Source organism: Triticum aestivum, chromosome 1D, assembly GCF_018294505.1.
Source record: "Triticum aestivum cultivar Chinese Spring chromosome 1D, IWGSC CS RefSeq v2.1, whole genome shotgun sequence".
NCBI lineage: Eukaryota > Viridiplantae > Streptophyta > Magnoliopsida > Poales > Poaceae > Triticum > Triticum aestivum.
Window position 1 is genome coordinate 332,145,197 of NC_057796.1, and position 17,993 is coordinate 332,163,189.

Here is a 17,993-nt window from a genome sequence, read left to right on the forward strand (position 1 = left end):
GCTCCTGCGCTCCCAGCACCATCGCATCAAGACCGAGCGCCGCTTGCGGTAGCGGCACGTGGATGCCAAGACCAGGCTCCGCCTCCATGACGGGCTCCAGTGACTACAACGGGCTGCCGCGCCTTCACTCCCGAGCTGCGCAACATCGTCTGGCCAGGGAAGTTCAAGCCCTACCTGCCTCCATGCTACGACGGCACCCCCGACCCTGCTGAGTTCCTGTAGCTCTACGAGCTAAGCATCAAGGCAGCCAACGGCGACGAGAAGGTCATGGCGAACTTGTTTCCCATGGCTCTCAAAGACGGCGCGCGCTCATCGCTCCTGAAATTGCCCGCGGGATCGATCTCCTCCTTGGGCGAGATGCGCGACCATTTCTACGCCAACTTCCACAGCACTCGCGACCCGCCGGCCGCGGGTAACCTGCGGCGCATCAAGCAGCAGCCAGGGGAAACCCTGCAGAAGTACATCCAGCGCTTCAACAACGTTCGCCTCAAGATCCCCAAGGTGACAGATGAGGCCATCATCTCCGCGTTCTCTGATGGCGTTCGCAACGTCAAGATGAAGGAGGAGCTCCCCATACACGAGGACCTATGCACGGCTCTGGAGATGTTCAACATGGCGACCAAGTGCGCGAGAGCCGAGGAGGGGCGCCTCTCCCTCCTCGAGCTTCCAGCTGCCGACCCAGAAGACAAGAAGGCCAAGACCAAGGATGTGAAGCGCAAGGGAGCGGCCGTGCTCGTGGCTGAACCACAGATGGAGCGCGGCTGCGACCACCCGGAGTCGTCCAAGGGTAGCCGTCCGTGAGGGAGTCCTGGATTATGGGGTCCTCGGGGAGCCGGCCTATGTTACGTGGGCCGGACTGATGGGCCGTGAAGATACGAGACAGAAGATCTTCCTCCGTGTCCGGATGGGACTCTCCCTTGCGTGGATGGCACACTTGGCGTGCGGATGGGTAGTTTCCTTTCTCTATAAACTGACTCTGTACAACCCTAGGCCCCTCCGGTGTCTATATAAACCGGAGGGTTTAGTCTGTAGAGGCTAAGACAAATCATACAGGCTAGACATCTAGGGTTCAACCATCACAATCTCGAGGTATATCAACTCTTGTAACCCCTATACTCATCAAAGTCAATCAAGCAGGAAGTAGGGTATTACCTCCATTAAGAGGGCCCGAACCTGGGTAAACATCGTGTCCCCTGCCTCCTATTACCTTTGATCCTCAGATGCACAGTTCGGGACCCCTTACCCGAGATCGGCCGGTTTTGACACCGACATTGGTGCTTTCATTGAGAGTTCCGCTGTGCCGTCGACAGAAGGTTCGATGGCCCGATCGATCATCCACAACGACGTTGTTTCGAGGGAGATTTTCCTCCCTGGTCAAATTTTCGTGTTCTGCGACTTCTCGCTGCATGCCAACTTGATTGGCCACCTCGAACAAATCGACAACTATGCCCCTGGTCATCAGATCAGTTTTGGGAATCTGAATTATGTCGCTTATATCCGAGGAGACTTGATCTTCGAAGGGTTCGCGGCCCCAACCACCGCTCTGGCCTTAGATTCGGAGCATATTACCAGGTCTGAAGACGGGAGTTTAGAGCCCGCCGGACTCTCTACAGCTATGGAGCTCGCCACCAAAGATTCAGAGGGGACTGCATCACCGGTAGGCCTGGAATTAAACCAAGTTCTCCCTATCATCGGAAAGCCAGACTCGCCTTCGGATACTAGCTCCGAACTCTCGAGGTCCGCGTCACTTGAGCTTGGCCAGGAGATTCCTGCCCCGCCTAGCTCCGCAGACTCTCGCTTCCCCGTCCAAACCTCGCTCTTAAACGAGGCTATGGACTTATGCGATCCCTTGCCATTACAAAGGAATCACTGCCGAATTGCGCAGAACCCGGACTAGGGGCTGAGGGTGGGGAATTTTACGTCCCACCCACCACCCACTTTATAGCCACTGTCGAAGACTTAACCAACATGCTGGACTACGCCTCCGAAGACATTGATGGTATGAATGACGATGCCGGAGACGAACAAGACCCGCCGTTTACCGGACGTTGGACGACCACCTCCTCATATGACGTTTATATGGTGGACACACCCAAAGAAGATGACGGAGACGGCAGGAAGGATCCGGTCGAGGATGAGCCTGTTGAGGCACCACCAAAGCGTCGACGTCAGCGGCGCCGTTCAAAATTGTGTCACGAAAAAGACAGCAATACCGGCACCGGAGACAATAATACTCCAGATAATGTCGAAGACCCCGAAGCCCCCGTCGAACCAACATCTGAACATGACGAATGGGAGGAGGGGCAAGTTTACCCTGACGACCCGATCGGGAACGAGGACTCGGAGGACATCAACTATCTACCACCCTCCGAGGAGGACGTCAGCCTCAGTGACGAAGATTTCATCGTGCCAAAGGAACCACTTGAGCAGGAGCGCTTTAAGCGCCAGCTAATTGCCATGGCGAGAAGCCTAAAAAAGAAGCAACAACAACTCCAAGCTGAACAGGATACACTCAACGACAGATGGACCCAGGTCCTAGCTGCCGAAGAGTATGGGCTTCAAAGCCCACCAAGAAGTTATCCGAAGCGTCGGTTACTACCACAATTCGATGACGAGGCCCTCGAGCCAATACCGTCAAAACATGACCGCGCGGATGAACCAGACCGGCCACTGCACGGACGGGATAGAGCGGCCACTCAGGCCGAACACCAGCCCGCACCACCCCGCCTTAGAGGTAGGGAGACAGCGGCCCCAGGATATACCTACGACCTACGACAGGACCTGGACAATAGAGCCGGTCAGACCAGATCAATCTATGGATCAAGGGGGCGCGCCCCAACGCGAGAGGACGACCATCAGGCCTGGCGCGATAAGCACAACCTCACTCGGGCCGAAAACCGCATACAGATGTCATCCGAATTCCGTTGCGATGTCGCCCGATACAGAGGCGCCACACACCCCTTATGCTTCACCAATGAGGTAATGGAGCACCAGTTCCCAGAAGGGTTCAAACCCGTAAACATTGAATCATATGATGGAATGACAGATCCCGCAGTATGGATCAAAGATTTTCTTCTCCATATACACATGGCTCGCGGTGATGATCTCCATGCCATCAAGTACCTCCCGCTGAAATTAAAGGGACCAGCTCGGGACTGGTTAAACAGCCTCGCAGAAAACTCTATTGGTAGCTGGGAAGACTTGGAAGATGCCTTTAGAGGTAACTTCCAAGGTACTTATGTTCGGCCTCCAGACGCCGACGACCTTAGTCACATAGTCTAGCAACCCGGAGATTCATCCCGGAAGCTATGGACAAGGTTCTTAATCGGAAAGAACCAAATTGTCTACTGCCCTGACGCCAAAGCCCTCGCGGCCTTTAAACATAGCGTCCGGGATGAATGGCTCGCCCGACACCTCGGCCAAGGAAAACTGAAGTCCATGGCAGCCCTTACGGCACTCATGACCCGCTTTTGCGCCGGAGAAGATAGCTGGCTCGCTGGTAGAAGCAACAACACCAGTGACCCTGGCACATCCGAAGCCATAGATGGCAATGGCAAGCCACGACGCAACAGACATAAGCGTCGGAGCAACAACCAAGATACAGAAGATATGGCAGTCAACGCCGGATTCAGTGGCTCTAAACCTAGTCAGCGGAAGAATCCATTCAAAGGAAACGAAGATGGTCCATCCAGTTTGGACTGGATACTCGACCGGCCCTGCCAGATTCATCGCTCCCCTGACAAGCCTGCCAATCACACAAACAGAAATTGTTGGGTCTTCAAACATGCCGGTAAGATAAACACCGAACCTAAGGGGAAAGGGCCACCCAGCGAGGATGACGATGAAGAGCCTCGCCTACCGAACACAGGGGGACAGAAGAAATTCCCCCCCGAGGTAAAAACGGTGAATATGATATACGTTACACATACCCCAAAGAGGGAGCGCAAGTGTGCGCCGAGGGATGTCTACACCGTAGAGCCGTTCGCCCCAAAATTCAACCCCTGGTCGGCTTGTCCGATCACCTTTGATCGTAAGGATCACCTGACTAGTACCCATCACGGAGGTTCGGCGGCCTTGGTCCTTGATCCAATCATCGACGGATTCCATCTCACACGAGTCCTTATGGACAGCGGTAGCAGTCTTAATCTGCTCTATCAGGACATGGTCTGCAAAATGGGTATTGATCCGTCAAGAATCAAGCCCACTAAAACCACCTTTAAAGGAGTAATCCCTGGTGTGGAAGCCCATTGCACAGTAACATTGGAAGTGGTCTTTGGCTCGCCGGACAACTTCCGAAGTGAAGACTTGATCTTCGACATCGTCCTCTTCCACAGTGGTTACCACACACTGCTCGGAAGAACCGCTTTTGCCCGCTTCAATGCGGTCCCGCATTACGCTTACTTAAAGCTCAAAATGCCCAGACCTCCCGGCGTCATAACAGTTAATGGAAATACGGAGTGCTCCCTCCATACTAAGGAGGATACCGTGGCCCTCGCAGCTGAAGTACAGGGTGGCCTTATCAAGCCGAACACTACCTCGGCAGTAAAGCCCTCGGACACGGCCAAACGAGTCCGGTCTACCCTGCAGAATGACAGTCCGGCTCGTCCAGAGCTCGATTAGCAATTCGGCCTCCATCAAAATCCCAACCCAATTGCGGCATACATACCGCGCGTACATAATTACGCATTGAAAATACTATGGGCAAGGACAGAGGCACACTAAAAATGAAGTCCGCAATACGGCTCGATCCTATCCGGACCTTCATATTTTCTTTCTCTTTTCCTCTTATTTTTTCAGGTTCCTTACAACCCACATCACCTTTTGATGGTACCAAGGGCCCCTTTTCCAGGCCCCTTATCTATACTCGACCGTCCATCCCTTCAAAGGATCATACATCAAGGCGAAAAGCAGCGCAGACATGCGGGAGGACGTACAAGGGATCCTCAAGATCATCTTTTCCTTTTTAAGGACCTGTATACAACTTTCCCTTGTCCTTGGCATGTAAAATAGCCTCGATGCCCATGGCACCATCTGTAAAAATATGTTTTGACGTATCACTCAGACTATAATGGAAACAATTCCGCCCAACCTTGATTCGGTATTGGCTTATTTCTTAAAATATGTCTTCCCTCTGAATGTCATATTGACCTATACACCTCGGCATGATTTAAAACGCAGGGGCTCTATCAGGCCACATATATTTTTCAAACAAAAGAAGTCCGAACACTTTTAAAAGTACACTTCAGCGTCCCGAACATGGCATTATATGCATCGGCTCCGAATCATGTCTTTGGTCAATAGTTGGGTTCCCGGCTCCTGTGGTTACCACCTTACGTTCCGCTTGTTCGGCTCAGGTAGTAAAGGGAGAACTACTGCGATTGTGTTTCCGGTTCATCCGGTCAAGCACCTCAGTAGAGAAAGTCGAAAACTGACTATCATGATGCGGCGAGAGCTGGTTAGCAATTCGACGACTCACTAAATCTTTAGCATTTTTTTCCATATTATACGAAGGACTGGCTTCGGTTCAGTCACGCGCCTCAGACATCCCAGCCCGAACAGCCGTATGCGCGCCAAGGGCTAGTTCCTAGCCCCATCGTCAAACTCCTCTGGCTAAGTGAAAGCGCTAAAGCCGCATAGTCTGATTGTCTGGTTCGCTACGGAAGTCACCTCCTTTACGGAGCAAGACATTGGGAAAAGAGTGATTGCACGTTATTCCGAACACCCCTGTAGTATCTACGTGGGGGCTGAAGCCGACGATTGGCAAACTTTCAGAAATATAAACGGCCGCACAGGAGGAAAATATTTTAGATAAAATGACAAGTATATTACAAAGCCTTGGTTTATAATGCAATGTTTGGGCAGTTCGGATACATTCACTCGAACATAATATCCTTTGAGCATTGGCCCTCTATCAAACAGGCACCCTCTAGGACGTCTTCAAAATAGCACTCCGGCCTGCGGTGGTCTTTGCCTCCAGGCGGACCCTCAACTGCCACGTCGGCGGCCTTCATCTTTGCCCAGTGCATCTTGACATGGGCAAAGGCTATTCGCGCACCTTCTATGCACACCGAGCGCTTCACAGCGTCAATGCGGGGCAGGGCGTCGCCGAGCCGCTTGACCAGGCCGAAGTAGCTACTAGGAATAGGTCCGGCCGGCCATAGCCAGACTATGATATCCTTCATGGCCAAGCCAGACATCCCGTGCAGCTCCGCCGGCTGCTTCATCTGGTTGTTTAGCAGAGTTGGCCGCTCCGGCGCCAGGTACTGCGACCAGAAGAGCTTCTCCGTCGTATTCCCTTGTTGGGCCCAGAAATACTGTGCGACGTCGGTAGCCCTCCTCGGGAGATCCGCAAAAGCGTCTGGAGCACTCCATAGTCGATTTAGCAAAGGATATCTTCGACCTCCAAATATACTCTATAAAAGAAAAGGCTTACCAATCGCTCTCTGTCCGGCCTGCTTGATCTCCTCACGGGACGCCCGAGACTCGCTCCGCGCCTCCTTTGTCTCTTGCAGAGCCTTGGTGAGTTCGGCTGCTTGGGCCTTGTTACTCTCCTCCAAGGCTTCTCACTTGTTGGCAGCATCTTGAAGCGCTTGCTCCACTTCAGTCACCCTCTCCTCGTACTGACGCCGGGTGACCTGTTCGGCCTCCAAATCTGTAGCCACTTTGTCAGCGGCCACTTAGCTCACCCGCGCCTGCTCCTTGGCTTCGGCAAGGGCACTCTTGAGGGTCTCGACCTCGGGCGTGTTGCCTACAACCATATATATAGCAGCACATGAGCTTAAACTCTGAATTCGCACTACAAGGGACCTTTTGAAAGCATACCTTGTTGCTCATCAAACCGCTCGTTAGCGCATTCAATCTCATCATCAGCGAGCTTTAGCTTCCGCTTGAGTTCGGAAACCTCAGCGGCCTGGGCAACTTCCGCTAACAATGAAGCCCGTTCATCAAAATAGACAAGTATGTTATCTCCGGTGAATATTCGATCCTCTGTTCGGCCCTTCTTCAAAGAACCGAACAGAGTCTCAGGGGCTACTATCTATACACAGGCATATATTTTCATATGAAAAAATGGCTAAGAATATTGCACTACATACCTCAAAGCCTTCCAACAGGCTGGTGAAGGCTTGCTACCTCTTGAGCACTGCGTTGGTTTTCCCTTGAAGAGGAAAGGGTGATGCAGTAAAGCAGCGTAAGTATTTTCCCTCAGTTTTTGAGAACCAAGGTATCAATCCAGTAGGAGGCCACGCACGAGTCCCTCGCACCTACACAAACAAATAAAATCCTTGCAACCAACGCAATAAAGGGGTTGTCAATCCCTTCACGGTCACTTACAAAAGTGAGATATGATAGATATGATAAGATAATATTTTTGGTATTTTTATGATAAAGATGCAAAGTAAAGAAACCAAAATAAAAACGGCGCCAGAAATAGCTTGTTGTCGGGAGATTAAATATGATGGAAAATAGACCCGGGGGTCATAGGTTTCACTAGTGGCTTCTCTCGAGAACATAAGTATTACGGTGGGTAAACAAATTACTGTTGAGCAATTGACAGAATTGAGCATAGTTATGAGAATATCTAGGTATGATCATGTATATAGGCATCACGTCCGAGACAAGTAGACCGACTCTTGCCTGCATCTACTACTATTACTCCACACATGGACCGCTATCCAGCATGCATCTAGAGTATTAAGTTCAAAACAACAGAGTAATGCTTTAAGTAAGATGACAAGATGTAAAGGGATAAATTCATGCAATATGATATAAACCCCATCTTGTTATCCTCGATGGCAACAATACAATACGTGCCTTGCTGCCCCTACTGTCACTGGGAAAGGACACCGCAAGATTGAACCCAAAGCTAAGCACTTCTCCCATTGCAAGAAAGATCAATCTAGTAGGCCAAACCAAACTGATAATTCGAAGAGACTTGCAAAGATAACCAATCATACATAAAAGAATTTAGAGAAGATTCAAATATTGTTCATAGATAAACTTGATCATAAACCCACAATTCATCGGTCTCAACAAACACACCGCAAAAGAAGATTACATCGAATAGATCTCCACAAGAGAGGGGGAGAACATTGTATTGAGATCCAAAAAGAGAGAAGAAGCCATCTAGCTAATAACTATGGACCCGAAGGTCTGAGGTAAACTACTCACACATCATCGGAGAGGCTATGGTGTTGATGTAGAAGCCCTCCGTGATCGATGCCCCCTCCGGCGGAGCTCCGGAAAAGGCCCCAAGATGGGATCTCACGGGTACAGAAGGTTGTGGCGGTGGAATTAGGTTTTTGGCTCCGTATCTGGTAGTTTGGGGGTATGTAGGTATATATAGGAGGAAGAAGTATGTCGGTGGAGCAACATGGGCCCCACGAGGGTGGAGGGCGTGCCCAGGGGGGTAGGCGCGCCCCCTACCTCGTGCCTTCCTGGTTGATGTGTTGACGTAGGGTCTAAGTCCTCTGGATCACGTTCGTTCCAAAAATCATATTCCCGAAGGTTTCATTCCGTTTGGACTCCGTTTGATATTCTTTTTCTGCGGAACTCTGAAATAGGCAAAAAACAAAAATTCTGGGCTAGGCCTCCGGTTAATAGGTTAGTCCCAAAAATAATATAAAAGTGTATAATAAAACCCAACAATGTCCAAAACAGAATATAATATAGCATGGAACAATAAAAAATTATAGATACGTTGGAGAGTATCAAGCATCCCCAAGCTTAATTCCTTCTCGTCCTCGAGTAGGTAAATGATAAAAACAGAATTTTTGATGTGGAATGCTAGTTGGCATAATTTCAATGTAATTCTCTTAATTGTGGTATGAATATTCAGATTCGAAAGATTCAAGACAAAAGTTTAATATTGACATAAAAATAATAATACTTCAAGCATACTAACTAAGCAATTATGTCTTCTCAAAATAACATGGCCAAAGAAAGTTATCCCTACAAAATCATATAGTCTGGCTATGCTCTATCTTCACCACACAAAGTATTTAAATTATGCACAACCCCGATGACAAGCCAAGAAATTGTTTCATACTTTTGATGTTCTCAAACTTTTTCAATCTTCACGCAATACATGAGCGTGAGCCATGGACATAGCACTATATGTGGAATAGAATGGTGGTTGTGGAGAAGACAAAAAGGAGAAGATAGTCTCACATCAACTAGGCGTATCAACGGGATATGGAGATGCCCATTAATAGATATCAATGTGAGTGAGTAGGGATTGCCATGCAACGGATGCACTAGAGCTATAAGTGTATGAAAGCTCAAAAAAAGAAACTAAGTGGGTGTGCATCCAACTCGCTTGCTCACGAAGACCTAGGGCATTTTGAGGAAGGCCATCATTGGAATATACAAGCCAAGTTCTATAAGGAAAATTTCCCACTAGTATATGAAAGTGATATCATAGGAGACTCTCTATCATGAAGATCATGGTGCTACTTTGAAGCACAAGTGTGGTAAAAGGATAGTAACATTGTCCCTTCTCTCTTTTTCTCTCATTTTTTGGGCCTTTTTTATGGCCTTTCTCTTTTTTTTAGTCCGGAGTCTCATCCCGACTTGTGGGGGAATCATAGTCTCCATCATCCTTTCCTCACTTGGGACAATGCTCTAAAAAATGATGATCATCACACTTTTATTTACTTACAACTCAATACTTAGAACAAAATATGACTCTATGTGAATGCCTCCGGCGGTGTACCGGGATATGCAATGAATCAAGAGTGACATGTATGAAAGAATTATGAACGGTGGCTTTGCCACAAATACGATGTCAACTACATGATCATGCGAGGCAATATGACAATGATGAAGCGTGTCATAATAAACTGAACGGTGGTAAGTTGCATGTCAATATATCTCGGAATGGCTATGGAAATGCCATGGTAGATAGGTATGGTGGCTGTTTTGAGGAAGGTATATGGTGGGTGTATGATACCGGCGAAAAGTGTGCGGTATTAGAGAGGCTAGCAATGGTGGAAGGAAGAAAAGTGCGTATAATCCATGGACTCAACATTAGTCATAAAGAACTCATATACTTATTGCAAAAATCTACAAGTTATGAAAGCAAAGTATTACGTGCATGCTCCTAGGGGGATAGATTGGTAGGAAAAGACCATCGCTCGTCCCCGACCGCCACTCATAAGGAAGACAATCAATAAATAAATCATGCTCCGACTTCATCACATAACGGTTCACCATACGTGCATGCTACGGGAATCATAAACTTTAACACAAGTATTTCTCAAATTCAAAACTACTCAACTAGCATGACTCTAATATCACCATCTCCATATCTCAAAACAATTATCAAGTATCTAACTTCTCATAGTATTCAACACACTCATAAGATTTTTTTTACTAATCTTGAATGCCTATCATAATTAAAGCAAATTACCATGCTGTTTTGTAGGACTCTCAAAATAATCTAAGTGAAGCATGAGAGAACAATAGTTTCTATAAAAAAAATCCACCACCGTGCTCTAAAAGATATAAGTGAAGCACTAGAGCAAAAACTATATAACTCAAAAGATATAAGTGAAGCACATAGAGTATTCTAACAATTTCCGAATAATGTGTGTCTTTCTCAAAAGGTGTGTACAGCAAGGATGATTGTGGCAAACTAACAAAAAAGACTCAAATAATACAAGACGCTCCAAGCAAAACACATATCATGTGGTGAATAAAAATATAGCTCCAAGTAAAGTTACCGATGGAAGTAGACGAAAGAGGGGATGCCTTCCGGGGCATCCCCAAGCTTTGGCTTTTAGGTGTCCTTAGATTATCTTGGGGTGCCATGGGCATCCCCAAGCTTAGGATCTTGCCACTCCTTGTTCCATAATCCATCAAATCTTCTACCCAAAACTTGAAAACTTCACAACACAAAACTTAACAGAAAATCTCGTGAGCTCCGTTAGCGAAAGAAAAGAAAACACCACTTCAAGGTACTGTAATGAACTCATTCTTTATTTATATTGGTGTTAAACCTACTGTATTCCAACTTCTCTATGGTTTATAAACTATTTTACTAGCCATAGATTCATCAAAATAAGCAAACAACACACGAAAAACAGAATCTGTCAAAAACAGAACAGTCTGTAGTAATCTGTAACTAATGCAAACTCCTGGAACTCCAAAAATTCAGCCAAAATAGGACGACCTAGACAATTTGTTTATTGATCAGAATAAATTGGAATCAATATTTTATCACGTTCTGGTGATTTTTAACAATTATTTTCGTGAACAGAAAGTTTCTGGAATTTTCAGCAAGATCAAATAACTATCATCCAAGAAGATCCTATAGGTTAAACTTGGCACAAACACTAATTAAAACATAAAACACATCTAACCAGAGGCTAGATCAAATATTTATTCCTAAAAAGAAGCAAAAAGCAAAAAATTAAAAATAAAATTTGGGTTGCCTCCCAACAAGCGCTATCGTTTAACGCCCCTAGCTAGGCATAAAAGCAAGGATAGATCTAGGTATTGCCATCTTTGGTAGGCAATCCATAAGTGGCCCTCATAATAGATTCATAAGGTAATTTTATTTTCTTTCTAGGGAAGTGTTCCATGCCTTTCCTTAACGGAAATTGGAATCTAATATTCCCTTCCTTCATATCAATAATTGCACCAATCGTTCTAAGGAAAGGTCTACCAAGAATAATAGGACATGAAGGATTGCAATCTATATCAAGAACAATAAAATCTACGGGCACATAATTCCTATCTGCAACAATAAGAACATCATTAATTCTTCCCATAGGTTTCTTAATGGTGGAATCCGCAAGGTGCAAGTTTAAAAAGCAATCATCAAATTCGCGGAAACCTAACAAATCACACAAAAGTTTTTGGAATCGTGGAAACACTAGCACCCAAATCACACAAAGCATAGCATTCATGGTCTTTAATTTTAATTTTAATAGTAGGTTCCCACTCATCATAAAGTTTTCTAGGGATAGAAACTTCCAACTCAAGTTTTTCCTCATAATATTGCATCAAAGCATCAACGATATGTTTGGTAAAGGCTTTATTTTGACTATAAGCATGTGGAGAATTTAGCACGGATTGCAACAAGGAAATACAATCTATCAAAGAGCAATTATCATAATTAAATTCCTTGAAATCCAAAATAGTGGGTTCATTAATATCTAGAGTTTTGATCTCTTCAATCCCGCTTTTACCAATTTTTGCATCAAGATCTAAAAACTTCGAATTTTTGGAACGCCTTCTAGGCAAAGGTGGATCATATTCAGTCCCATAATTATCAAGATTCATATTGCAAAACAAAGATTTAATAGGGTACACATCAATAACTTTTAGATCTTCATCTTTATTTTCATAGAAACTAGAAGAACACGCTTTCACAAAACAATCTTTCTTAGCACGCATCCTAGCGGTTCTTTCTTTGCACTCATCAATGGAAATTCTCATGGCCTTGAGAGACTCATTGATATCATGCTTAGGAGAAATAGATCTAAGTTTCAAAGAATCAACATCAAGAGAAATTCTATCAACGTTCCTAGCTAATTCATCAACTTTAAGCAATTTTTCTTCAAGCAAAGCATTGAAATTCTTTTGCGAATTCATAAACTCCTTAACACTAGTTTCAAATTCATAAGGCATATTATTAAAATTTCCATAAGAATTGTTGTAGGAATTACCATAATTATTAGAGGAATTACTAGGATACGGCCTAGGATTAAAGTTTCCTCTATACGCGTTGTTACCAAAATTATTCCTACCAACAAAATTCACATCCATAGATTCATTATTATTCTCAATCAAAGTAGACAAAGGCATATCATTAGGATCACAAGAAACACTTTTATTAGCAAATAATTTCATAAGTTCATCCATCTTTCCACTCAAAACATTAATTTCTTCTATCGCATGCACTTTTTTATTAGTGGATCTTTCGGTGTGCCATTGCGAATAATTAACCATAATATTATCTAGGAGTTTAGTAGCTTCTCCTAAAGTGATTTCCATAAAAGTGCCTCCCACGGCCGAATCTAAATGATTTCTAGAAGCAAAATTCAATCCGGCATAAAAATTTTGTATGATCGTCCATAAATTCAAACCATGAGTAGGGCAATTACGTATCATTAATTTCATCCTGTCCCAAGCTTGTGCAACATGTTCATGATCAAGTTGCTTAAAATTCATAATATCGTTTCTAAGAGAGATGATCTTAGCGGGAGGAAAATACTTAGAGATAAAAGCATCTTTGCACTTATTCCAAGAATCAATACTATTTTAGGCAAAGACGAAAACCAAGCTTTAGCACGATCTCTAAGCGAAAAAGGAAATAGCTTCAATTTAACAATATCATTGTCTACATCTTTCTTCTTTTTCATATCACACAAATCAACGAAGCTATTTAGATGGGTAGCGACATCTTCACTAGGAAGGCCGGCGAATTGATCTTTCATGACAAGATTCAACAAAACAACATTAATTTCATAAGATTCAGTATCGGTAAGAGGAGCAATCGGAGTGCTAAGGAAATCATTATTGTTGGTATTGGTAAAGTCACACAATTTGGTATTATCTTGAGCCATCGTGACAAGCAAGCAATCCAACACACGAGCAAACAAGAAGCAAGCAAAAAAGAGGCGAACGGAAAAGAGAGAGGGCGAATAAAACGGCAAGGGTGAAGTGGGGGAGAGGAAAATGAGAGGCAAATGGCAAATAATGTAATGCGGGGGATAAGGGTTTGTGATGGGTACTTGGTATGTTGACTTTTGCGTAGACTCCCTGGCAACGGCGCGAGAAATCCTTCTTGCTACCTCTTGAGCATTGCGTTGGTTTTCCCTTGAAGAGGAAAGGGTGATGCAGTAAAGCAGTGTAAGTATTTCCCTCAGTTTTTGAGAACCAAGGTATCAATCCAGTAGGAGGCCACGCTCGAGTCCCTCGCACCTACACAAACAAATAAAATCCTCGCAACCAACGCAATAAAGGGGTTGTCAATCCCTTCACGGTCACTTACAAAAGTGAGATCTGATAGATATGATAAGATAATACTTTTGGTATTTTTATGATAAAGATGCAAAGTAAAGAAAGCAAAATAAAAATGGCACCAAAAATAGCTTGTTATCGGAGATTAATATGATGGAAAATAGACCCAGGGGCCATAGGTTTCACTAGTGGCTTCTCTCCAGAGCATAAGTATTACGGTGGGTAAAAAAATTACTGTTGAGCAATTGACAGAATTGAGCATAGTTATGAGAATATCTAGGTATGATCATGTATATAGGCATCACGTCCGCGACAAGTAGACCGACTCCTGCCTGCATCAACTACTATTACTCCACACATCGACCGCTATCCAGCATGCATCTAGAGTATTAAGTTCAAAAGAATAGAGTAACACTTTAAGTAAGATGACATGATGTAGAGGGATAAATTCATGCAATATGATATAAACCCCATCTTGTTATCCTCGATGGCAATAATACAATACGTGCCTTGCTGCCCCTACTGTCACTAGGAAAGGACACCGCAAGATTGAACCCAAAGCTAAGCACTTCTCCCATTGCAAGAAAGATCAATCTAGTAGGCCAAACCAAACTGATAATTCGAAGAGACTTGCAAAGATAACCAATCATACATAAAAGAATTCAGAGAAGATTCAAATATTGTTCATAGATAAACTTGATCATAAACCCATGATTCATCGGTCTCAACAAACACACCGCAAAATAAGATTACATCGAATAGATCTCCACAAGAGAGGGGGAGAACATTGTATTGAGATCCAAAAAGAGAGAAGAAGCCATCTAGCTAATAACTATGGACCCGAAGGTCTGAGGTAAACTACTCGCACATCATCGGAGAGGCTATGGTGTTGATGTAGAAGCCCTCCATGATCGATGCCCCCTCCGGCGGAGCTCCGGAAAAGGCCCCAAGATGGGATCTCACGGGTACAGAAGGTTGCGGCGGTGGAATTAGGTTTTTGGCTCTGTATCTGGTAGTTTGGGGGTACGTAGGTATATATAGGAGGAAGAAGTACGTCGGTGGAGCAACATGGGCCCCACGAGGGTGGAGGGCGCGCCCAGGGGGGTAGGCGCGCCCCCCTACCTCGTGCCTTCCTGGTTGATGTCTTGACGTAGGGTCCAAGTCCTCTGGATCACGTTCGTTCCGAAAATAACATTCCCGAAGGTTTCATTCCGTTTGGACTCAGTTTGATATTCTTTTTCTGCGAAACTCTAAAATAGGCAAAAACAACAATTCTGGGCTGGGCCTCCGGTTAATAGGTTAGTCCCAAAAATAATATAAAAGTGTATAATAAACGTTAGCCCAATAATGTCCAAAACAGAATATAATATAGCATGGAACAATAAAAAATTATAGATACGTTGGAGACGTATCAAGGCTTCATTCAGACCGCTTTTTGCGGACTGAACCTTTCAACCACCGTACCCATCAAGGTAAGGTGTTCATCCCTCAAAGTGTCTGGCACCTCTGGATTGGTGGATGTTGCCGGTGGAGTTGACACTCCTCCCCTCTTTCGGAGGAGGCTGCTCGCTCGGCTCCGGAGCCGTGTGGGCCTCCGGAGTGTTATTCGGCTGGGGGCCGGACTGGTCCGGGCCCCTGCCGTCAATCTCCATGGGGATTTTGCCCCCCCATGTTTTCGGTAGCCAGGGCGTTACCCTCTGGCGCCGTCTCAGCGCCCTTTTGCACCTCACCCTGGCCCGGAGAGGTCCTTTGGGATAACACCTCGGTGTCGGCCGTGGCATGTGGCGGGGAGGCTTGCGGAGGTGACTCGCTCTCCATCATCTCCGGCGCCAAAGAATTCCCTGAGGATAGTGATTGTTGGGGGAGATCTCAGGCCAGACTTAAACGCATAAATGATGTGTTATCCTACAAATTATAACCAGCCAGATATATGTATGGTATCTTTGAATACTTACGATTCGGCCAGGGGCTTCGCCCTAGAGCGCCACTTGGGGATGTCCTCCGCATCTGTGTCCGAGCCGTCCGAGAGGGATATCCTCCCCTTTTTGGGTGCCTTCGCCTCCAGATCAGCGGAAGGCCGCCCTTTTCTTCTTCTCCTTGAGGGGAGAATTTCTCGCTTCCTCCTCCTCCTCCTCTTCGTCTTCATCTCTCTCATGAGAGGAGAGAACTTTGGTATCTTCGTATGTAGCGTCCGAAGTAGCTCTGCGGCGGAGGCCACTTTTGGCCTCCTTGCCCTTCTCCTTGCCCTTCTTCTCCGGCGCCGGAACCAGCATGCTTGTTAGCAGAGTAATGACTGGGTCTTCGGGTAGCAGAGCCGGACATTTGATCCGCTCTGCCTTCTTTGTCCATCCCTGAAGGAAGGATGGAAGGCTCAGCATACTCCTCGGATTTTCAAGTGGAAGTTATGTTCAGAAATCAGAAAACTTACGGGAGTGGCCAGATGAGTGCAGTCATGGCCGATGTCATCGGTCGTCTCCGGCCACGACTTCTGGGCCTTGAAGAGCAGCTTCCAGATGTCTTCGTGCGTCGTGCCAAAGAACCCCTGCAGGGTCCGAGGGCCGGCCGGATCGAATTCCCACAGGTAGAGAGACCGGCACTGGCAAAGGAGAATCCGGCGAAAAAGCATCACCTGGACCACATCGGCAAGCGTGGTGTTCTTCTCTATCATATTCTTGATGCGCTTCTACAACATCAACACCTCATCGGACGACGCCCAGTCCAGGCCCTTGTTAATCCACGATGTGAGCCGTATTGGAGGCCCGGATTTGAACTCGGGAGTGGCAGCCCATTTGGTGTCGCGGGGTTCCGTGCTATAAAACCACTCCTGCTGCCACCCCTTCACGGTCTCCACAAAGGCCCCCTTGGGCCAGGTGACATTGGGAAGCTTGCTCACCATGCCGCCGCCACAGTCTGCATGTTGCCCATCGACCACGTTCGGCTTCACATTGAAGACCTTGAGCCATAGGCCGAAGTGGGGGGATGCGGAGGAACGCCTCACACACGACAATGAATGCGGAAATATGGAGGAAGGAATTTGGGGCTAGATTGTGGAAATCAAGCCCGTAGTAGAACATGAGACCACGAACGAAAGGGTGGAGAGGAAACCCTAGTCCACGGAGAAAGTGGGGGATGAACACCACCCTCTCATTGGGCTCCGGAGTAGGGGTGATCTGCTTTTTGGTAGGAAGCCGGTGCACGATGTTCGCAGCCAAGTACCCCGCTTCACGAAGTTCCTTGATGTTCCTCTCTGTGACGGAGGACGCCATCCACTTGCCCCGCGAGCCCGATCCGTCCATGGCTGGGAGTGTTTGGTGGCTACAGAAAAGATCGAGACTTGAGCGCTGGAGCTCGAGGACGGAAGGGTTGAGGAAGGAGAAAGCGTGGGGAAAAAGATGGGTTCTTATCCTCTTATAAAGGCAATGAATATCAAGCGCCCCATCGCAAGCCTTAAAACTCGCCTATTCCCAAGGGGTCGTGCAAACGGCTCGGTTGGATTACCCAAACCCGTATTGATGAGAATCCCGCAATAAGGGGACACGATCTCTGCTTTGACAAGACGTGTCAATAGAGGCCGTGCCTCGAAACCCGGGGCGGGAGGCCAAAAAATGGTTCGATATAATGATAAGGCCGGATGTAACGTCTCGCCGGAAAAGCTGTCAGTGGAGATGGCTTATTTTGTTCACGTTTGCCCTTATGGTCTAGGGTTGTAACTATTTTACGGAGCCGTATATAGTTCTCTTGTTCAACTACTTTGGTGTATTCGGAGGATGAACCCGCCTTGCAATGCCAAAGACAATCTGCGCGCCAGATACATCGTCATTGAAGCCTGGTTCAGGGGCTACTGAGGGAGTCCTGGATTATGGGGTCCTCGGGGAGCCGGCCTATGTTACGTGGGCCGGACCGATGGGCCGTGAAGATACGAGACAGAAGACCTCCCCCCGTGTCCGGATGGGACTCTCCCTTGCGTGGATGGCACGCTTGGCGTGCGGATGTGTAGTTTCCTTTCTCTATAAACCAACTCTGTA

General features: G+C 46.5%; 1 protein-coding gene across 1 annotated transcript in view; it reads right to left on the reverse strand.

The window, feature by feature from the left end:
* The window catches only part of LOC123159167 (uncharacterized), an 80,962-nt gene extending 63,698 nt beyond the window's left edge, over positions 1-17,264 (reverse strand). The window contains exons 1-5 of the mRNA XM_044577000.1: positions 17,109-17,264; positions 6,823-7,036; positions 6,687-6,748; positions 6,056-6,413; positions 4,980-5,031 (exon numbers count right to left, since the gene is read on the reverse strand). Of these exons, the coding sequence (XP_044432935.1) occupies positions 4,980-5,031; positions 6,056-6,413; positions 6,687-6,748; positions 6,823-7,036; positions 17,109-17,264 (842 nt within the window). The remainder of the gene's footprint in view (positions 1-4,979; positions 5,032-6,055; positions 6,414-6,686; positions 6,749-6,822; positions 7,037-17,108) is intronic.
* Between the last annotated feature and the right edge of the window lie 729 nt (positions 17,265-17,993).